The sequence below is a fragment of the Falco naumanni genome, chromosome 11 (assembly GCF_017639655.2).
Source record: "Falco naumanni isolate bFalNau1 chromosome 11, bFalNau1.pat, whole genome shotgun sequence".
NCBI classification, from domain to species: Eukaryota; Metazoa; Chordata; class Aves; order Falconiformes; family Falconidae; genus Falco; species Falco naumanni.
The window spans coordinates 4,123,726-4,147,470 of NC_054064.1; the positions used below are offsets into that span (position 1 = coordinate 4,123,726).

General features: G+C 41.9%; 1 protein-coding gene across 1 annotated transcript in view; it reads right to left on the reverse strand.

The window, feature by feature from the left end:
* The window catches only part of HMCN1 (hemicentin 1), a 202,261-nt gene extending 187,578 nt beyond the window's left edge, over positions 1-14,683 (reverse strand). Inside the window, exon 1 of the mRNA XM_040610626.1 lies at positions 14,360-14,683. Within this exon, the coding sequence (XP_040466560.1) occupies positions 14,360-14,630 (271 nt within the window). The 5' untranslated portion in view covers positions 14,631-14,683. The remainder of the gene's footprint in view (positions 1-14,359) is intronic.
* Positions 14,684-23,745: the final 9,062 nt, after the last annotated feature.

The window sequence follows — 23,745 nt, forward strand, 5'->3', positions numbered from 1 at the left end:
TGGTGCTCTTTTGGAGAAAGAATATATTTCCTTTAGCACCAACACATTTCATCACCAGGATCCAGTCTGTATATGCAAGAGACTCCAGACTGCCAAGAAACCTTGAGATAAAGGAGGGGATTACTGAGAAGGGACACTGAACCTCTGAAGGAAAAGGGTCAATGGAAATTTTGAGGAAGGGATGGGCTGAAGGCAGAGACTATGAAGATAAAAAGATGTGGCAGTCCAACAGGTCAGGAAAGAAAGGAAAAGGAATAAACATCTCAGGCACAAGTAAGTGATTAGTAGGTTTGTGGTTAACACAGCCTGTGACTCAGGAGTAAGTCACATTAATTCCCTGCACATTGATCTGGCTTATGTAAAATATAAAAGGAGAAAACATGACCAAAGCAAAACAAAACAAACCAGCTCTTCTGAAATACCCTAAGACATCAAGATGTAGGCTTTTGAGTAATGTGTTGTCAAACCAGTAGACAACAATCCCGGACAAGCACCACTGTCCAAGCACCATGGTATGTCCTCCAAATGCTGCAGGAAAGGAGTCAAAACGTCATCCCAACAGCGCACACCAGGTCTTGCCTCAGCGGTCTAGCAGGGGCGACGCTGGGGCTTGGCTTTGCCCGTGCCACTTGCTAGGGGGCTAGCAGTACCTCTGGTACTCAAACTCTGCTAAAAGACAGTCATTACTGTGTGCACAGTGACGCTAAGATCTCTAATTAAAACCACGCTACTATTATCTTGGTGCTGTACTGTACAAGCTAAGTAACATAAAATGGAAAAGAAGTGCCACAATGCAAAGTGATTTGCCCAAAGACTGGCAGCAATCATAGCCTCCCTGCTGTGGGACAGACTATGACTAGTCTCTCTCATAATGCTCCAGCTATTGCTCTTTTACCTAAAGCCGTGCGCTTGCCTAACCATTTCACCTATTTACAATCGCCAAAAATTAGCTCTGACACAGTAGCTGTGAAGTCACAATCTCTTGAGGATTTTAGTAAACAGAAATATAAAGGACTACAAGGGCATAAAAGAAACCACAGTATTCCTAGCTGTTCTAAGGGAGAGGACTTGATTTTCCCTGCACAACTTTCCTCCTCTTCTTCTGTTCCTCAATAAGTTCTAAGTGCAAAAGCATACTAGTTCAGTGAACTAACTAAGACCTCACTAACTAAACAAAACGCTCTATCCTTTGGAAAACAGACTTGGACATACCACTGTACAGCTTAAGAGAACTCAGGAAATGTTTCAGTGATATTCAGCATCCCCAGAGACACTTAACTTCAGCTCATGAAAATACACTGGTGTCCAAAACATGAAAATTACAATGGCTTCCTGCTTACACCCCCTGCCCCCCAGGCTATGAATCTAATTTAAACAAGACGGCAGGAATCCAGCAGTAACCTATAGTCATAGATTAGAGCTGCTATCCTGAACAAACAGACCAGACATTTAACTGGGAATATAGCAAAACAAGACATTCCTTCATTTTCATTTAATCATAAAAATCCGCCCCCACTCATTCCACTTCAGCAGAGTTTTTCCAGTCTGAAGAACTGGGGTCCCATTCTGCTTTAGGTTAGACCTCATTGCAGAACAAGCTCTACTGATTGTAATTTATCCTATAGTTATAAAGTTGATATTGGGAATTTGGCTCTACTATGTATCAGGCTATATAAAATTGTCCTTTAAAGCTGTATTCATATTTTGTAGTCCTATGGCTGGGAAAAAATAACAGCAGAGGAAGGAAGCATTACAGCTCCCATGAAAACTGAAGCACTAAAAGAGAGATAAAGCTCACTCCCTCTCAACTGCAATTCCACGACCAGCCCTGCACAGTGAGGGGGCCAGCTGTCTTCCCCAAGAGCCGGCTCACGCAGGCACCTCGAAAGAGTAATTTCAAATTCTCTCTGCACAATGCTCACAAATCCAAGTTTATTTTGGGAGTCCCATTACGTTATGCAGGGGCTCTGAACACTTATGTACATGATTCATTGTACCTAACATCACACACTAACTGTTGTATTACCAAGAGCATATGGTAAGGAAGCCGTTATTCCAGAGTGAACAGATGAGGCTGCTAATAAGGACACGTTACTGAAAATAAATTCAACACTTTCAATTATCTTGTGTTGCATGTGATGTGTGCAGCTCGTTGGCTTGGTGTCTGGGAACATGTCATTTTCAAATATGCATATATTTTACCAGTAATGTTTTGCAGACTGAAATCTGTGGCTAAGTATATTTTAGGCAAAGGGCTACAACTTGTGCAGAACTGGAAAACTGGACATAGTGTCTCTGTGAAAAGAAGTACCAAGGATGCCAAAGAAAATCAAGATGGAAGAGCACACGGGATACAGAACAATGTTAACATATCTTTGTAAATACACACAGCCTGTTTACATTTGTAATACACATTATTAATGTGCATCACAACCCCCATTTGTGGCTTATCCCCACAGCCGTTATCAGCTGCCAGTATTACCACTGTAGCTTACACAGGTGTCTGCTGAACACCCAAGGTTCAAACGCTGATGATAACCTGTGGTAAGGGCAAATGAGGAGTAAGACATTCTAATTAGCCACATTATTAGGCATCCACCAACACCGTCCACAAAGTGGATTTGCAGAAACCTCTCGGTTTACACTGGAGCTACCTGCACAGGTTGCCTCCGAGCGCTACTCTATTTTAGCTCAAAAATGCCCTACCCAGGGAAGTTCTTTAGCAGGGCTAAAGGTCTGGGGTTAGAACAGAGCCAGGGAGGACATCACCGTATGGACACAACCTATTCCCCCATGTGAGCTAGGCTGATCTGAGCACTCAGTATCCATATGGCAGGATGAAAAACAGTATGAAACAAATCTCAGGGACTATTGTTTGGACAGTCATCCCCAGAGCAGGAAAAAGTTAGAAAGCAGAAAGCCTCTTGCTTGACTTCATACCTCCCAAAATCAGGGCTTCACCTGAACTAACTTTTTCTCCCTCTGCAGCCAGTGAAAGCAAATGAGACCTCCAAAGAGTATTTAAAAATTTACAAGTGATTAATTGTTCCATAGAGCTGCCAGTTTCTTCTCGTGAATTACAGAAAGAGCCTCTGGGTAGCCAGTGTCTCAGCTGACATTCTTCAGTTAAGTGAACTATATTGAAATGGGATTAATCCTATCCTCAGTGTCATGACTTTATGTGTCTTGACATAACATGATCCCATTCAAGTACTTCAGGAACATGAAGTCATCGTGCTTCTCCTCTGGCAAGAAAAGGGAAAAGCTCAACTTGCACCTACAGTTACCAAAGAACAGGTTGCACATGTTCTTCAAAAGGCAACAAGAGAAATTTAACCGCAGACCATAAGGGAATATTCGTGACCCTAAACCACTCTGATCCCACTCAAAAATACAACATTGCAAACTACCCCCATACAAAATGCAAATGTTGGACTCAAAGTTGACAAACAACAACTGCATAGCATGAATTCACAATAGGCATAACTGAAAGATCTCATAAATCAGAGCTGAGAGCAACACACCTAAAACAGGAAATCCTAAACTCTGGCAATGATTATAAAAAACTAATTATACTCAACAATGTAATTGAGGGGTAAAACACATTCTCCCTGGCAGTAGTAAAGAAAGCATATGAAGCAGCCAGCTCAGAGCACATTTCATTAAAACCATCCTATTTCTTCTAACAAAACTGTTGATTATCAAGGCATGGTGAGCCAATCAAGTAACACCATCAGTCTCTTTCAACAGAGAAATTGTTTTGCCATTTGCAAACTGAAAAACATATGTTCTCAATATTTTTTTCTGATGTATGCTTCTCCTTCAAAACCAAAGTCCACGGCATGTGCCAAAAATCAAATAATTGATTGGAAAATATATAACAACTGGCATCTGAGGGTTTTCTCAGTCTAAAGGGTTCCTCCTGTCATTCTTTAGGCCACGTTCAAAAGCCATTAACTAAATAGAAAATCTGCTCCTCTTCCATACCCCTTAATCCAGCTTATCCAGATCCTCTGCTGACTGAACTGAATCCACTCTAGCATGAATTCCAAGAAAGCCTCCAATACACACACAGAAACTGTAAAGCACAAGTCTGAAAGGCTAGAGACATGTACCTCAAGCCCACGCAGCGTAAGAGAAACAACTCTGAGGTTCCCAGCAGGTTGGTATGGCAGGATGAAGAATGTCACTGACACATAACAAAGCACCAACCCAATATAAACTCATTCATAAGAAAAGTTCAAGCACAATTTGTAGCAACAAATGGAGTCCCATCACTACATGGCCCACTACACAGGACAAGCACCGTTTACCCTCCTGCAGTTAACACACGCCCAGCTCTGTATCATGCGATATAGAGCTTTCAAAAGGCATGTGAGCATGTCCTCGTGCCCGATCCAAATCCCATGGGACTCCTGCATGGTAGCACAGCATACGAAGCAAGGATTAAGGATCACAGAGTCTTCAGTTCTTGGGACTGTTTTTTTTCTCCTTCATTCTTCTCTGAGAACTTAAGCTCCCCCCTTCAGCAAAGGCATTTGCCATTAAATCCCCACCACAGAAAGCATTGCTTTTCATAGTTTTCTTCTAGCTTTGCCACTTTAAAAGAGCAAGGTTGGCATTTCAAGAGGCAAGTATTCTCTGGTTAATCTTGTCAACTTCCCTCTGTACACATCACTGACAACTCATCTTATAATGAGCACTACTGCCTCAGTTAAAGTGAGATAAGAGAAGTATATAATATTTATGCCTCCTTATTTATTTCATTACTGTGCATTCTCAGACAATAACTGTTTTCTCCAGATGAGAAACAGACAGAATATATCAATCTCAGGGAAGGGCAGCTTAGACATAGCTTAAAAGCACTTGAGGATCTGCAGATCTGCATCAAACACCTGTTTTTTAGAACTCATTAGAAATTTGTTTTGTGGGCATCTAAACCAATTCAGTAGATGCATACCTCATCAGAAAAATTTCTTTTCTTTCCATACTATAGAGCTCCCACGAAAACTCATAGCCAATGTGGCCTACTGCTAAACAATTCTTGCCATGAATAGGATCAACCTGGCTTCTACACATGACTGTGTGGAAACACAAACTACTGCAACTTTTGAGAAATATATTTTCAAGTAGGGTAAAGAAGAGGGGAAGGAGAATGGGGGAAATAAGACGACTATGAATTCATCTCTTACACTGTTGGTATCTACCTTGTCCCCAGTGCTCCCAGTTATCAGACATTGCTATCTTTGATGAGAGCAAGTATCTCCCTCCTTGTGAAGCTGGGAATGAAAGCACAGCCCTCAGCTGCCCAGGCAGGCAGAGAATACAGCCTTGGCAAATCCTCCTTCCACTCTGTGTTTCAGAGGGATTAAACCATATTCACTGCTTGGGTGATTGAGGACATGATGAAACATGCTGTACAGCCACTTTTTACCCAGGGCAAGGGTTCACTGGTTTTCCAGTTTAACTGGCACCACCTTGACCACTTTCTAATCTGGTTCAGTATTGTGTGATATTTACTTTGAGATCAATTGGCAAACAGTTAAAGTAGCAGAAATACTGGGGCAGCAACCTCTAATGAGAGGGCAGGAACAAATCTTTTCGTGCAGGACAGCAGCAGCTGAAAGACCAGCCCGAGCTTCATACTGTCACTGTGTGGCTTTGTGCTGCTCTTCAAGTGTGTAGGCATACATCACAAAATACCCTTCGGCACTGATGTCCCCAAGAACAGTGATGAGTGGCTTCTCAACAGGTTCCATTCACTGCAGGTGATCTAAAGACACAACTATATCTGGAGCAGAAATTACAGAACCTACCCATCACCCTTCGCTTCTTAGCAAGGTGTGTGATCCTGCAGCAAAGTCTACATTTTTGCTATCTACTATTCTTCAGAAAATAAACCAGTAGTAAGCGGTATGAAGGAAGACCTATTATACTGGGAAGTGAAAGAGTTTTTCAGGTGCATGGAGGGGTAATAGTAATGTAAAAATTCTAAGGCAACCAATAGAAAGCTCACACATGAAAAACCACTGTATTTGGGAGAGAATTTAAAACTCGGTACAATTTACTACATTTTTGTATACCTAATGGTTGAGTTTGCAATGGCACTGTAATATAGTGACTACTATTTGGGACATAACAGCTGAAGTATCTTCTATGTAAACTCCAGAAGCTATAGAGAACAGGCATATACTGCTAAACAGTAAGCCTTGTGCTAAACGACATCAGTAATAATTATTGGGACAGAAAACATTGGGATGCATTACTAACGAGTTACAGAGCTTTTCACATAATTGTCACCACTTGGAGCTGGGGATAGCAAAGCAAACCAGAACAAGCAGCTTCTGTGTAAGTTCAGTAGGCAACAGTTTCAAATGTTAACATGAAAAATAATTCATATTGCAAAGCAGAAGAGAACGACATATTTAACACAGTCACTTTTTTCCTATTGAAAAGAAAATCTTAATTATACCTTCAAGTAAAAACAGAGATAAGAATACTTCCCCTTGCAAAAAAGATTCAATAATCATGTGAAAATTTACCATTATGCGTATCTTCAAGGCTGGACAGGTAGAATTAAGACAATAAAAATACAAGTTGTAACTGATGTTATAGTAGGCTTTTGGATGAGGTTGCAATATTTTGGCTGTCTCACAGATTTTGGAGCTTCTGGCACTGGCAATACTGTCTTCTGTAATCCATATAAACAGCGCCTTTTAGAGGAACCTGGGAAAAATCTTCCCAGAGGAACAAGGAAAAAAAGCCACGTAATCACACAGAATTGATTTTATAGATACCATGTCTCCATTAAGGATGACAACAAGGTTTCAAAATACTCATTTCACATACAGTCAGTATGGTTATCACAGAAGTCTCAGATGAAAAATACCTGTAAGTGCTTTGGACTTCATCCTTAACAACTCCAAACTGTTCGCTATTACATAGTATTGGTGACTGACATTCAACATGACAGGAACAATAAAATTTAGTAGTAGTGACAATACAGAAGCAGTATTAGTGCTTTAAAGAAACAGAGCATTTCCTGCTGAAAATGTCAACAGTGAAATAATATTTTGTCACAACAACCCCACGCAACACTACAGGCTTGGGGCAGAGCAGCTGGAAAGCTGCCTGGTGGGAAAGGACCTGGGGGTGCTGGTTGACGGCCAGCTGAACACGAGCCAGCAGTGTGCCCAGGTGGCCAAGGCGGCCAACAGCACTCTGGCTTGTATCAAACACAGTGTGGCCAGCAGAACTAGGGCAGCAAATGTCCCCCCTATACTCGTCACTGGTGAGGCTGCACCTCCAATCCTGTGTTCAGTTTTGGGCCCCTCACTTCAGGAGGGATGTAGATAGAGGTGCTGCAGCGTGTCCAGAGATGGACAACGGAGCTGGGGAAGGGTGTAGAGAACAAGTCTGATGAGGAGCAGCTGAGGGAGCTGGGGGTGTTTAGTCCAGAGAGAAGGCAGCTCGGGGGGACCTTACCACTTTCTACAACTACCTGACAGGGGCTGTAGGCAGGCGGGGGTCAGTCTCTCCTCCCAGATAACAAGTGACAGGACAAGAGGAAACAGCCTCAACTTGCACCAGGGGAGGTTTAGATGGGATATTAAAAAAAAAATGTCTTCACTGAAAGGTTGGTCAAGCCTTGGAACAGGCTGCCCGGGGAGGTGGTGGAAGCACCATCCCTGGAGGTGTTTAAAAAACACACAGATGTGGTGCTTAGAGACGTGGTTTAGTGAGGACTTGGCAGTCCTGGGTTAACAGCTGGACCTGAAGATATCAAAGGTCTTTTCCAACCTAAATGATTCTATGAGTAAGTAACAGTAACACTTCAACAGTTACAGCACAAATGGGCAAATTTAATAGTTATTATTCTGGTTATCATTTGCCTTCAGGCATACCAAGGCAGCACTGAAAACTTGTAAATTTACACTGTGTCTCCTAAACTCTGAAAGAAAAACTCAAAATTTGGACACACGCTCATTATTGCTGTTGCTATACATCTAAGGAAATCCAAAATAAACCAAATAAAAACTCAAGGTTGTGTAAGGTGTGGTGTTTTGTGTTTGGTGGTTGTTTTTTTGGTGGGGTTTTTTTTTTCAGATAGGATGTTCAGAAATTTCTGAGGCCACCAAAGAACACAACTCAAAGATTAGCCATGACAACATTAACCCAATATTCTATGATGCATCAGTGGAGCTACTGCACCAGAACAGAGAGACCAGACTTGTTAAATAAGCACATTTTTTTCCCACTTTGGATTTTGGGAATAATATGAAACCCACTAAACTCTCAAAATATGATGACTATTTCAATCAAGCGGAGCGAATAATTTTCTTTGCCTCTAACCTTACTCTCACCCAACAGAGTTGGGGCAACTCTTCTCTTTCCTATAAAAACTATGGGATTTTGATAGTGTTTGCAAAACATTTGCCCACAGGAACTTCATTGGCAAGGAATTTATTCCCCCTTGCCAACCTAGTAATTTGTCTAGTTGAAATATTAAATAGCTTTTATACAGTTTTACCTACCGAGGGGGTAAGGAGACCTGAATGTGGACAGAAGAGCTACTGCCCAAAGGCAAGCAGACCTACCCAGATTCTACCAAGTCCTCCATTCTTGATGGGCAGAGACTCCCATTTCCATCTCACTGCATAGTTTGCAGAACAAAACAGATGAATGTGAAGTCTGTCTAGGACACACACAGCAGCAACCCACTGAATTTTCTCTTTCTAAAGCAAAAGATATACTGTAAAACACTGGCAATATCTCTCCCCTGACTCTTCTCTAATCCCTCTATTTCCATTCACAGCATACTCAAAACTCAATTAAAAACCACTGTATTACACCCGCAGAGTGCTGAATGTCATGCACTAAGGAAGTTTATACCACACCACAGCATGGCTTGTAACATGCCAACCTCAAGTGCGTGCCATTACTTACCCACAAACACAATGACACAACAGGTCTACGTGACCCCCAGAATGAGAAGGGCACACCACAGGAGCTCCCAGACTTTTCCCGTGCTGCCCCTATCCCTTGTACGAACACCACTTCTGTGGTGCTGGCAAACCTGGGTACAAGTACAAAATACTGCATTTTCCTTAAAATTGTCCTTCCTGCTTTGAAAACTCCTGCCATATAGTTTCTCCATAGACATGTTACTGTTCTTTAGTAAAATTAATACCAAGTCTTGAAGCATTTCTTTCCCCATGCAAAGGAAGCAGAGGGAATCCCAAAGACAATGACCTTCTTTGGGCTATACCAGAAAGACCATTCAACTTCTCCCAAATGGGAAAAGATTTCAGACAATTGATTTATATACGTTCAGCCTCTGCCTGAATAAGAGACACCCATAAATCTGAGAGTAAACCCTGAGGCCAAAGACCTCAAGTGACAGGAGAATGCAAAAGGCACTTGCAGGGCAACATGTTGGAGAACAGCCAGCAGAAGAGGCTGGTGTGAGAACCCTGCTGAGCGGTGAAGAGTCAGTGATACTATTTACCTGTAGATACGGAAATGACAAAAGCGGTGGTTCATACTGGGAAGGCTGGCCATGCAGCCACTGCAGTTGAATTAACAGGAAGAATTTCAGCTGAGCAGGGCTGAAAGTCTTATTGTTATACTCTGAGGACAATTTATTTTCCATCATTCACAACTGTCTTTTTCAAGGCAGATATTAACACATAAAGGAAAGCTTATACTTCTCCATTTCCAAAAACAGCTTTCCATCTTTCTTTATTATCCATGTATATAAGCACAATTATTTTTTATATCAGGAAATATGAAAAATTTTAATTCCATTAATAGCCTTATTTCTTATGTTCCTCCTCTGGAAAAAAACACATTATTTCTTCTTCATTGTCACTTCTAAAAATAAAAAAACCCTAAAACTATCAAACCTGCAAAAACCAAAGTTCTCATATGACCTTGGGAACTTCTTCCACTAGTACGAGACTCAGCAGCCTATCTGTTGTTAGGGATATAGCATTGCCAGACTATTAAGTAAAGGAGAGCCCAGGTTATAAAGTTAAACGTAATTATGTACCTTTACTTCATAATATAATCAGAGCTTTACTCTCAAAAAAAAAAAAAAAAAAAAGAGGAGTGGGATCAAGGAAAAAAAATAATTAATATTGTATTTCTAGTTACCCTATGCATTTGCTATGTGACCCTAGGTGGATGACTGAAGTTCACCACTATTTTCCCATCTGAGCAAAGCAGTATTAAAGATCTCCTCTTTCCTCACACAGGCAATACACTGTATCTGATATGTAACAAAAAGGATTTAGGAAACACTCACATCAGAGATTTGTAGACATGCAGAGTATTAACAGGCAAACATCATCCTGTGCACTAGGAAGTCCAGAGGTTATATGCTCCCTTCGTTTTTCTTGTAATTAAAATTAATTACTTGAGTTTGGTCTATAAAAGTCATTCACAATGAAGGAATGCTTCATTAAATCATGCAGAGTCAGAGCTATTTCTAGTATAACTCCATTAGCTTTACAGAAAAATACTCGGGATGAATTTGTCATTTTAGGCTTATTTTCCATTCCAAAATTCCTTAATGGCATAACGAAAAAATGGAAAAGCTGGCCACAGATGTTAAATAAAGACATTCTGAGTCCAAACCCGTTTCCACAGGATACAATGGGAGTTAGTAGATCAGGACCCACAACACGCAACTACAAAAGCATTTGCTGATCTTAAGCTTTAGCTCAAATTCAAAATTTTCATGCCAAGACTCCTTCATCTTGGACTTCCCCCCCACCCCCATTTTTCCATTGAACACAAGTCTGGCAAGAGATTTCTTTGTCAACAGCCTTTTCCACTATGTACAAAACTCCTGTGATCATGTTTAGATATTTAAACAAAAGAACCCAACGCCACAATAAAAAAGAATCCTATAATGTGTTAAAGCATTGCACAAGAAGCAGAATCCAAAACAAAAGGCTTTTTCAAAATGGAGAACCCAGCATACCACCAGATGGTACAGCAGCATCAGACTATGAAACCCATTACAAATTTTTGCTGTAGGCTATAATTCTAGGCAAAAACCCTCAGGTTTGATAATAAAAGATATACTTGTTAATTATTACAGTTTTACCAAAATACCATAGTCTGAGCAAAATCCCATTGCAATAGTCATAACGCTACATTTAAATCTACCACAATACGTTGGTATATTACAACACAGCATTAATGTGCAGCATTTTGGTAACAATGTAGTCCAGTAAGATACAGGAGGATTTTTAAATAACACCAATTATTTGTAACTCAGCTGTACCCTGGGTGGTGTCAAGTACCCTTCCAGGACAGATTCTTGTATGGTTTTGTTGAATACACACTCCTTGTCAACAACTCTTTCTTTATGGTTCTTAGGAAGCACTTCAGCCGTTTCACTGATCAGTACAAATCAAGCAGTACTGGAGAGTGAATCACTGGGGCACTGTTCAGGATACACCATGCAACACTAGGAAAACAATGGAGTGAAAAGCCAAAACCACGCAAACTTTAAATTGTAATTCACTATCAATAAAGAGTGCATCTGGATCAGGACGATTTTACAGGAAGAGAAGCTCCTTGGATCTAAGGTCCTACTATATGTTGCACTCCTTGTAGAGTCCCACTTGCCTCATGGAGCACAGTACCTCACAAAAATATCAACAAAATTTTCTGTGGGGCAGCTACATAGGAATCTTTTTTTTTTTTTTTTTTTTTTTTTAAGAAAAAGTATCAGTTGAGCGATAACCAGACAACTGGAGGGACAGGGGTGGAATAAGCTCATGCTTATCAATTTAGTTGAGCAGTCTTCAGAAAGAACAACACTAGCCAAATGAATTGGACACTGTGAAATAGAAGCCAAGCAGTGTTTTTTATTAGATTTTTGAGAAAAGTTACTTCTCTCTAGATTCAAAACAAGATGTTGAAGAACTGGTCACAACAACATTTCTTGCATTTCCTTTTCAAGTGCCTAAGCTTGGTCATCACCAGATGTAAAATACCACCTTACCAGCAGTCTGAACTGCTATGTCCTTAAAATTCAGGGCAGCGGACTGTGGTGTGTCCTTCTAACTCAAAGGCAGAGATAGAGAAATCGTTTTCAGGAACCAAGACGAAATTGAAAGTGGAGAATGTATAATTTTAAACAGCTTTATGACCTCACAAGTTATCCATCATGCTAAAAAGTAAAGCCCCCTCTGCCTGTGCAGGGAAGTTGGACTTCCATAAAGAGACATGTAACAGGATACATCAATATATGTTTGCCAGCAGTTCTTTGTTGTGTAGGTCAGCCCTCCGCAGGTTTAAGTTTCAGTTACTCTACTGAATGAAATCTAACATTTGCCAAGGAAGGGTTGTTGAATGAGAGGGAATGGGGGAGGAGGCAGGAAAGCAAGAATTCTACATGGGGAAAAAAACATGAATTGAGCAGAGGAAGGTGGCAGTGGATTTGTTGCTAGTGAGGTACATACAGATCAAGAAGGTGGTGACACAGCAAAGTGTGATTAAAAGAATCAGTCTGTAACAGAAACAAAGATCCTGGAGAGCCAGTGGAAGCAAGAGGGTCGGGAGATGGAAGAAAAGGAATGAAAAGGAGAAAATGTGCAGAAGAAAAACTGAATGAGGAAGAGAAAACACGCGGGATGAGAGAGAAAAATGTAGCTATTGAAACAAAGGAAAAGCAGCCTGTGATGAAAGCTAAGCATTGGAACTACCCATAATACAAAAGTTGGAACTTCTTTCTACCAAGGATGTACAAGATCAAAGGACCATCCACACAAACCTGCAAACTAAAAGTGCACCACACAAGATCACCTTCTTGCTTTCACAGTTAGTAGAGATACCCAAGCCCTCTGAAAAAGAGAACTATAAATTCTTACAGTGAACCACTTTGAGTAGAAAGGGAAGATGTATGAAGTGTGATTATGGAAAGAAATTAAAACAAAATACCCCAAGCCATCATGTTGATTTTCTGCCCCACCCAAGAAAAAAGAGCTCCAAGGAGAATGATTAGCTTGATTTTCCAAAAGGGTATCAAATTATTCTAGGCTCTACACTTAATCAAAATCTCTTCCTTCTTGCTTACTTCCATGGTATGATGCTTTTTAAGTCCCACATATGTTTGTTCAATAGAATAACAAAAAGGTAACGAGAGGGGGAAAACCAAAGGTGAAAACAGTAAAGTGCATCAACAGATCCTTTTGTGATAGGACACGGACATCACAATGATGGACTCTTTACAAGAAAAAAAAAAAAAAAAAAAAACCACACCCCACAACCCTATACAAGCTTACAGATAACAAACCAGCAAAATTTGCAAAGATAAGTTTTTTTCTCATTTTCCAAGCATTTGGTTTAAGGTGTTTATAACAACAGCAAACACGTATCTTGTAAGCAGAAGTATCTATGACTGGGGGAAAATAGACGGGGCATTTGCCTTCACTTGATAACATCCCTTCAAAAATTGAACTGTTCAGAACTGACTTCCAGAAAATCATATTCTGAGATATGCCATGGCAACAAGAACCATAAAGGAAATTTTCAATGGCTTTTCTCCACTCTTTGGGGCTTTTTTCTGATTTTTTTTTTTTTAACAGGAGTTTTTACCACATAGTGCAGCACGCATCACCAGCCTGGGGCATCCTGTCCTGTCCCCACTTCCTCTTCAAGTCACCAGAAGATACTTGTCAAGGAAAGAGGAAGAAAGCCAGAGAAGAGGGATAGGAAGGGAATAGAAAACAGATGCTGAGAGGAACGCACACTATACAGCAGCCTTTTGTGGGGAAAAAAAAAGGTAAAATGAGCAAAAGGACCCAAACTAAAAAAACGCATCATGTAAAAGCTTCTGGATAATTTCAGTGCAAAGTTTCTGAACGTAAACATGGGAGAAGACTGAAGGAAAATTGCAACTATATTGTGTGTGTTTGTAAGTGTATTCCCATAGAAGGGAACTAAAAAAAAACCCCAATTTAGTAGCTTCACTAGTAACATGTTCTCTACTAGGAGAGAAGGTCACTGAGGCCACTTCAGCTCGTATTAGAATTATTCAGGAGAGTATTTAAGCCCCTGAACTACCCCTCGGTGTAGGCAGCGTGCTCAGAGGCACCTCAGCTCAGCCTGCAGGCTGCGGGGAGGCTGCGGGGCCACAGGCTGAGGCTCCCGGGCCCGGGGCTCGCCCCCGGCAACTCCCCGCGGCGGAGGTGGCGAGCACGGCTAAGACGTGACAGAAATACCTACTCTCCAGCCCCCTGGAAGCGCAGGAGACCCAACCTTTCATAACAGCCAGCCCCGGCCAGGGCCCCTCCCGCCCCCGAGCCCACCTCAGCGGGGCCCCGCGCGGAGCGACCCCTACCTGGGTCGTGGAAAGGGACCAACGCGAAGTTGTAAAGCGGCCTCTTGGGTCTTTTTAGCGACGTTTCCAGGATCTTGGATGCCCCCTCGATGACTTGCACCAGGTCGTCGTACATGGAGCCGGTCACATCAAACACGAACGCCAGGGTGGAGGCTCCCTCCGGCACCGCCTCGCCGCCGGGCTCGGGCGCAGCGCGGGGGCACAGGGCGAGCAGCAGCACCACAGCGCTCAGCCCCGCTCCCCGCGCTCCGCGGGCCCCGCCGAAACGCATTTTCCCCGGCAGCCTGCGCAGCTCGCCGGCGGCTGAGAAGAAACACTTGAGACAGTCCGCCCGGAGGAGCGCGGGGACCGGCGCCCGCCGCCCGCCCGCTCCCCTCGGCGCGGAGGGCAGGAAGCGCCGCGGCTTTTGTCTGCGCGCGGCTGCGGCCCCGCTCCGCCTTTCGTACCGGGCAGGGCTGGGGCAGCGCCGCCCCGAGGGAGCAGCCTGAGCCCCGTCCATGCCGCGGGGTGCGGAGCTGCTGCCGGCGCGGCTCGGGCCGGGGCTGAGCCTGCCGCCTCAGGAGCCCCGGCGGCGGACCCAGGCGCCGCGGCCCCGCCTCCCGTGGCCCGCCGCGGCCCCTGCCCTCACCTCCGGCCGCTGCCCTCACCTCCGGCCCCCTCCCGCGGCGGCCGCCGGCGGGGCGGGCTGGGGCTGGGGTCGGGGCCGCCCCTCGCACCTGGCCGCCCGCAGCCGCCCCGCTCCGCCCCGGCACCGGCGGGCCGAGCCCCCGGGAGAGCCGCCCTGGCGGGAGCGGGGCGCCAGGGTGAGGTACGGGCCTGCCCGTCTCCGAGCGGGGCCTGGGCCCGCACCTGCCGGCGAGGGGAGGACGGCGGTGCCGACCTGAGCTCGTTCTTGGGAGGGTAGATCAGTGTGTCACTGTTTTATTATTACAGACGCGTGATACCCGACTGAAATCGCTGCTACGTGCACGGCTGCCCTGGCTCGCTCTGCCCTCGCTCGGGTCACGCTCCCACAACTACCGCCTGAAACCCCGCGGCCCCTTCCAGCCACAGTTCGCCTCAGCTCCCATGAACGTGTTCCTACAGGGACTATGAAAAGTGGGCAGTAAAGACCCCAAAATGTGATCGGGCACATCTCCACACCAGGCACATCCCACAGCTCCAGGCACTCGCAGTCTCTGGGGCCAGAGCAAGACTGGACACTGAAGAAAAGAAAGTGGCCGGAGTGTTGTTTTAATCCCGCTCAGGCGATGGAAGAGGTGAAAGGCTATATATTTCAGAGCTCCTTAGTTGTTTAAGGATGCAGCCAGGTCCCAGCACGCACCTTGTGAAAATCCGATCCTAGGTGGCTGGCCCAAGGCCACGTGGAAGGCCTCAGGGAGAGCCAGGAGCCCGTAAGCCTCCCGCCATCAGCTGCGTGGGGAGCATCGGGACATCCTTTTGAACCCCAAGCGGGAGGGAAATCGCATCCTTTGTTTTCAGCGGGTGCATGACCCGGTGAGACGCGCAGCATTTGGCGCAGCTCGGAAAGGTAGACCGTGAAGCAGAATTTACCTCATTAGTTTCCTTCCTTGTTTTGCTAATCTTAAAACTGGTGCTAAAACTGCGCGCTATTGTGACTGGAAAATTAATCATGTAAAAACATTGCTTATTCTAATCAAGTTATAAGCCTGGAATTGAATTATAAAAAACAGATGTTTACATTCTTTCTCCCCTTCAGCACTGATGTCATGAGAAGGAAGCACATAACCAGAGCTGTGCAAAGCATTCGCAATAAAAACCCCAAACCATGGAAAACTTGCCTCATCTGTAACTCTGCTAGCAGAAAACTCAGACCAGGTTTGTCAAAAATACTCACAAATACTTTAAGTAGAGATGTGTTCAAGCCATAAAATAGCAATATGTATTTTGAATGCCCTAGAGACTGGCAGCACCTGGATTTAGTGATTTCCTTCGGTCCTTTATGAAGATGAATTCCTGTTACATCTTTCCTTACAAAGAAAGCCCTCACGTTCTTTCTGTCTTAAAGTATTTCTCATTTAGATGTAAACAAGCTGGAACAAACCTAGTGTCTCTATGAAAAAATAACCCTTTTGGACACATGCTGCTGCATCTCTAAAAAAATGTCATTTAACACAACTTTTAAGGTACAACATAAAGAAAATTCTTTATTTTGTAACAGCGGAAACTGATATTTATTTTGGTTGCCTAACACTTTCCACTATAAAATAACCTTGAAGCTTGGAAGCTCTAAAACTATTATTCACAGCAGGCCTTTGAAATTTGCAGGAAGAAAGCCCTGTAGCAAGAGGAACCTTTTTTTTTTTTTTTTTCTGCAATGAAATTATTTTCATAGCTTGCCAAAGAATCGTCTATTGAAAAAAAAAATCACTATGTTCCTTCTGACATGTTCTACAGTAAAGTTTTGACAGCATGCCAGCATAATAACTAAGCGCACTCTGAGGTCAGGCCCCTGCCACTGTCAAAGCACACTGTAGCAGAAACACCTGGAGATTATCGGGCCGGGGGGGCTGGGGCAGGGGCCAGAGGGGGGGGGAGCTGGGTCGAGGTACCCCCCAGGGGAGAGGTACCCCACCTCCCCACAGACCCCGCTCTGCCACAGCGGGCTACCACCTTTATGGTTTCCAATAGCATCTCGGTGTCTCTTTTGTATGCACCAGGGTATTACAATTGCCTTTTACACTTACTTCCTAATTTTAAGCATTTGTAACTTAATCTTGGTATTCTTTTCGTGTCTGTTTTGGGGCTGGAATTTGACATTTTGTTTATGCAATTCGGTAGCATGGAAGAATTCAACAGATGTGGACTTGATTGTCTAATTCCTTCCCACCACACTCATACACTGCCACTCTGAGTGTGAGCAGTGTTACCTGTCTAGCTGACTTTTAAAGGTCCCTTCTAACCCAAACTATTCTGATTCCATCACTATATATTTATCCTGGATAGCTGTAAATTCTTCAGTGAGGTGGAATAGAGGTAACTCATTTAACTCCTTCTCTCTTCTTAGCTGGTCACAAATATAAAAAACATAAATTTTGTATGCTGTGGGGAAAATATACTAGTTTGGAAGATTGGGAAGGAAATAAAGTACTTTTCACCCTTTGGGCTTTTGTCTGAATCTGCTCCATTTTGTAATTTGCAGCTAAAAATTATTACTATCCTATGGCTGCTAATGAAGAAAGAACTGCTGGTTTCATTCTTGTTCATAGTAAACAAGCATCCACTTCAAAAACTGGTTTCCATCTGAAGGGCAACATCAAAATGATTGTTTTTAAAGCTGATGCTACTCTCTAATTACAGAGCAAACTGCTGATACCAAAACAGATTCTCCTCCTGGGATCCCATGGACTGCTCTCAGCAGGCTGCATCTACCAGAGCTCTTTCTCACGACACCTCTTTTCTGGTCAGTGAGTTCTGCACGTATACCAGATACCCTGTACTGTTTTGTCACAGACATTTGACAATATTTTTTTCCACTAGAACTCCATACACATTTAAAGCTTTTATTCCCACTCCTTCAAAGTCATATCCCTCCTTTTTTTCTTTCCTTTGTTTGGACTTGATTAATTGTTGTGGAAAAGGAGGGAATCATTGCTCTTTGTTTTGGGCATCTGGCTTTGGCTGTCTCTGTGAGAAGTATATGTATTGTATAGCAAGAACTCTCCAGTTCACAGACACAGTGTTTTCTTAGCTAGTCTTTAGCCCTGTCTTTATATTTTATGTATATGGCCAGTCTAGTCCTGCGTATGAGAGGTACAACTTGTATTTACCAAAGCCATTCACTACTCTAAAACTGAAAATAGTGTTTTGGGTCTCAGTGTTTTGAAGTAGTTTGCAGGCAGAACCTATGCTGCTTTTGGGAAGGATAGGGTTAAAATGCCATCCTGGAAGAGGAATGTTCCAACAGGAATTAGCAGGTATGCTGAGGAGCCTGAAACCAGGTAAGGCAGCTCACTAGAGCTGCTGTTAACAGATCTGTAAGGAAAGATAAACAAGAAGCAGAAAAGAGAAAGGACTGATAGATGAATCTTTCATTACAATCTTCGCATTTATCTACAAAGACCATGAAAAGACCAGCATTACTTTTGGGGGGAGATTTTGTCATGTGAATGCCATTGTATGATGAGAGTTCAAACTCCAAAGTGATAAACTAAACACTGACTTTTTCCAGGCAGTGACTTCTATTTTTCAGCTGTGCAGCTGGTCTCACGCTTTGACATTATACTTTTAGTACTCCTCTTTCCTCACTGTGACCAAGGCATTTTGCTTGTTACAGTTAAAAGCTCTTCTGCAGACAGAACATGATAGCCTTTATACCAAATAAAGTCAATGCCTCTTGTTTTAGTCACAGTAGCTTCACGTCTTCCTGTGAGATACATTACCTATGCCAACAATAGAAAAACTATGACTTAATATAAAAATGGCATGTGTGTAACTTCTGTTTGACTTCTGGCTTCTGAATCTTCAGAGGGGTCATATATTGTAAGTTTTCTCCAAAATCCACATGAGTAGAAACCACCTGCTTTTATTAAGAAACCAAACTCTGGGATTCTAGCACGATCGCCTCTGTAGGAACTGATGCTTTTTTTAGATAATCCAGATTCTGAAGAACTGCAAGTTTCTGATCTCCACTTTTCAAAAAGGTTTGTTTGAATCTGAAATCAAGCAATGGGCTATATTTCCTGCTCCTACCCTCTCAGGTATCAGCATGCAGAGATAAGCTGGAAACAGAAGTGTATTTTGAGCTAATCACACTTAATGAATAGTTCTGGCTGAATTCTGACCATCCTGTATTTTATGGTTACTGCTTCTTTTTTCAACTCAGTTTGCATCATGAGCCCAGCAATACTGGAATTTTTCGTGGCTTTGCCAATTTGCTTTACAGCAAAATCAGAGCATACAGGTGAATGCTAGCAATCCTGTGTTCTACAAACATTTCTAGATGACAAACAGCTTGTAATGAAAAGGTTGTAAAAATGAGACATTTTAAAGATGCCATGTGTTTTACATTGTAAAGAATTTGGAAGTCCCACAGAGGTAATCTTTTGCCATTTTCGATCTTCTTTCTCTGCCCCACAGAAGTTTGCTTAAATATAAATATCAGTTTGATTCACAGATCAACACATTCCAAAATATCACATAATACTGAAAAAGAGCTAGACACAAACAGTAAATAGCTGTAGCAACTGGAGTAGCTTGTTTAATAAACCATGTGCCTGAGCCAAGAGATCATTTCACCCTGCTATAGCACTGAATCATCTCATCTGCAAGATGAAATCACTTTAGTTTTGGTTATAAAACAAGCCATCCTGTGATCATGACCTAGAAGTAAAAGTCAGGGTCCAAAAGTTTTGTTTCTGGCTCAGAAGCAGATTTGCTGCCTTTATTAACACAACTATGCATCAAGACCTGGACCAAGTTAGGACCTGCTCTGCTTGTTTACTTAGGGGAAAAAAAAAAAAAGAGTAGATAAAATGATGGATGGAGAAACGGAATAATCAAAAGTATGGGGCCTGTACCTACTGGACAAAGCAGTGTTGATCTCTTTATCAATCTTTGTTTTCTGCATTACAGTCTAAGCACTTCTTAGCACAAAGTACAAACACATTTCTAATCAACATGTCCTTACAAAACCTGTAGGCTCCATAACCTTGAGCTCTATAGTTCCCATCATACAAATGAGGAATGAAAGAGAGGACTAAATGACTTGCTGAAAGTCACACAGGAAATCTGCAACAGAAATAGTGAGGAACACAGACCTAAATTTCACCTCACATAAGATCATTATTCTCCTTTCTCTCTACTTTAAGATTCTTTGACACGTAAAGGGGATTATGCATCTCTTTTTCCTTTACATGTTTGTAAGGAGGGAAGCACCAGCAAAATACAAAACACCTGTTGTTTGCTGTAGATATTGCCTTGAAAGTGAAAAAAATCTGTATTTCAGTAAAATTTTTCTATTGCAAAGTTTCATAAGTTTTGCTAGTCTCTTTCAAAGGTGTTTGTAGCTTAGTTTCTACCACTGATTAAATTTTTCCTTAGTATTTGCAAGGCGTTGTGTTGGCATTCTCTTGACTAAAAAGAACCTGTACTCACAATGACTTCTGTTTTTTAATTGCAGTCTAAGTTTTATCAGTTTTAGAAATATCTACACCATGTCTGAACAGCTGCTAAGGAATAGACTTATTTTCATCTATATCAGAGACCTATTTCACAATATTAAATATCCAATGAGAAAGCTAATGTATTTCCTTATGAAAACAATAGGAGTAGTTTCACGCACTGAAAGCAAAAGAACCACCATGTATTAAAGGTTGTTTTTCAAGATCAGTTCCATAAAGCTCAATAAATCCTATACTTGATTTGTTAAATTTATGCACACAGGAAATACATGCTGATTATACACAATTCCAGACCGCTTTTACCAACAGTCATGTCATCATGGAACCCTTACATGTGGTTATATATTAAGTACAGGGCATGAGGCAGCGTGGGCTTCATCACACCTAAAATACAAATATCTCCACTGACCACAGATGTCCACATCCAGCCTAAGCACCTTAAGCTCCTTTTCCAGTCCATGGAGATCAGATCAATACAGCGAATGGCAGCTAGGCCTTTACTGTTAGTAAAGAGAGTCGGAGGTGACCGGGTCAGACAGAGGCATCTACGCAGCAGGTACCTATCTCTAGCCTGTGAGTGATGAATGCCACCTATACAATAGCAGTTCTATGCAACTGTGTGTGTGTCTACTGTTTTACTTACAGATCACTTTGCTTCTGAGTCTTAATCTAAACTTTTGAGACAGGATTTTATAAGGGAACTCAGTATTGTTGCCTGAAGGTCCTTTCTGAAATAACTTTTCCAAGACTTTTCCACTTAGGTTTCCATAAAGCAGTACTAGATTGTTCGCTGCAGTGGTAAGAGAAAGCAGAGACTATCACAATGGAGGTGTGCAATAAAACAGTAGAGATCTCCCGTACCAGTGAAGAGAAACACCAAGTCACCCATGCCATTTCACAGAATCACAGAATGGTCGGAGTTAGAAGGGACCTCTGCAGATCATCTAGTCCAACCCCTGCTAATGCAGGTTCACCGAGAGCAGGTTGCACAGGATCATGTTCAGGCACATTTTGAATGTCTCCAGAGCAGGAGACTGCACAATCTCTCTGGGCAGCCTGTGCCAGGGCTCTGTCACCCTCAAAGTAAAGAAATTTTTCCTCCTATTCAGGTGGAACTTGTGTTGCAGGTTGTGCCCACTGCCCCTTGTCATGTCACTGGGTACGCCTGAAAAGAGTATTTCTTCAAGAAATGCCCATGTATGTACATCAAATTGCACTCATGAACTTTCCATCGAATTACAGTTATAGAGAACTAGATGTATAGATGTAACAAACCAGATAAGACTATTACAACACAGTTACTGCTGTCAGCACTTCAGTAATTGCTTGTTGGATATAGGAATTTTGCAAAAGTCCTGCAGCACTATTATAAAGGTATTCTTAAAATTTTATCACTGACAATTATTGTCTTCTCAAGAATTTCCAGATATTCTCATGGCTAAACCAGGATTTTCAGTGGACTTTACAAATAATTAGGCAACCACAGTGTATTATGAAAACAACTAGGGAGTTTAGGTTGATCTTCAAGAACACTATCTCCCTCTACTGGTAAACCATAATGAAATGTTTTGAAAATAAGATTATAGGTACCATATATTTTTACTCTTTTTAATCAAGTTAGAGAATATAATATGAAATTATTTTTCAGAGTTAAGGTTGAAAACAACCTCAAAATATCAGCAGAATTTCGCAGAAACACACACACAGATGCCATCCCTATGTCCAAGTGTTTTGTACATAACATTTACACAAGTCTCTTCTACAGGGAAGTTTTTCTGGAAAGTAAGTTTAGTTGCACAGAGAGATTCTAGTAAGATGAGAATTCAAAAAGCAAGAGTACTTACGTTTTGGAAAAAAATTATTTAGGGCATATTTTTTTCAAAACTGGCCCAATGACACATTTGTTTAATTAATGTCACCAAAGAAAATTTAGCGTTTGTTAGTAGTTTTATGCTGTCTCAGTAATACTTTTGAATTACTTACAACAGACTCTTGAAACTCTGAAGATCTAGAGAACTTCTATCACATTATTGCAAACAGCAGCTTTCAGTATGAGGAACTATTCTTGATTATCTTAATATTATAAGCAAGTCATATACACTGAAGAAGAAACCTGGATTAGATATTTGATGCAGTTCTAACAGAATTAGTCTAGCAATATAGCTCTGCAATCCCTTACCTTGCAGGCAAGCAGCAGTATTTCCTGGCTGACAACCAGAGTAAGTTCCCGAAAGAAGAGGAAATTACTTCAGGTATCGTAATCCTCTGTTACAAATGGCAGGGGCATTGCCACTTTGGGCCACGGTCTTCAGCTTGTTTTGGAGTCACTGATAGATACCCAAATAACAGATAACATCAAAACCCATCCCATTCCTCGCATACCAGGAGCTATCCTCTGGAATGCAGCTGGCAGATTAAAGTTTATGAGCTTAATTACTGCACATCATGCCCTGGAATGAACTCTTCTATTTTTAATTTCACAGAAGGAGCTAGTTAGGGTACAGCATTGTACCAACACTTCATGACAGGAAGGCCTTCCAATTAACAGAGCTGCCATATTGGTGTATTTTAACAAAAGTGTAGTAAAAGAGATCTAGACCTCCTTGATCATAAATCATGAAATAAAACTACTCCCTTAAAAAATAAATGAGTTCGGGTGTTTGTGCCATTCACATAACAAAGAAGAAAATAAGAAATTAAATGTTTGGTTCTCTAGAGTTATGTGCTTTGTTTCTTTTAAGCCTGTCAGAAATTTATTCTGTTTAAAAACAAACAGAAGTCCAGATTCCAGACATCTGTCTATACAAGCTAAGCTTATGTTGAAAACTACATGGCACTCCTCCCAGTACCTATCCTCATCCCCATGAAAGTGTTAGAAGAATTAGCTCACAGTTCCGATCTCAATATTATTTTTTTGTGTAGACTTGGCTGATTTAAATATTTCTCACATTATTAAATATCCTTCTTTAAATTTCTTCAGCAAGACAGCACTAAATATCTTCAGACCCATGAAGTGTGTTTTCCAGGCATTTGAAGAAACCAAGGTCACCCAATTTATAAGTTCATCTTTTTTGAGTGATTTTTTTTTTAGTCTGCAGTTTCAGTTTTTACATTTAAGCCCATAAAGACCAACACAGCCTTTAAAATCCTGCCAGACTAAGTTAGCACCTCACCATTAGTTACCAAGTATAATTTTCCAAGGCCTCTAAGTAGTGGATAGCTAGTTTTACTACCAAACAGGAC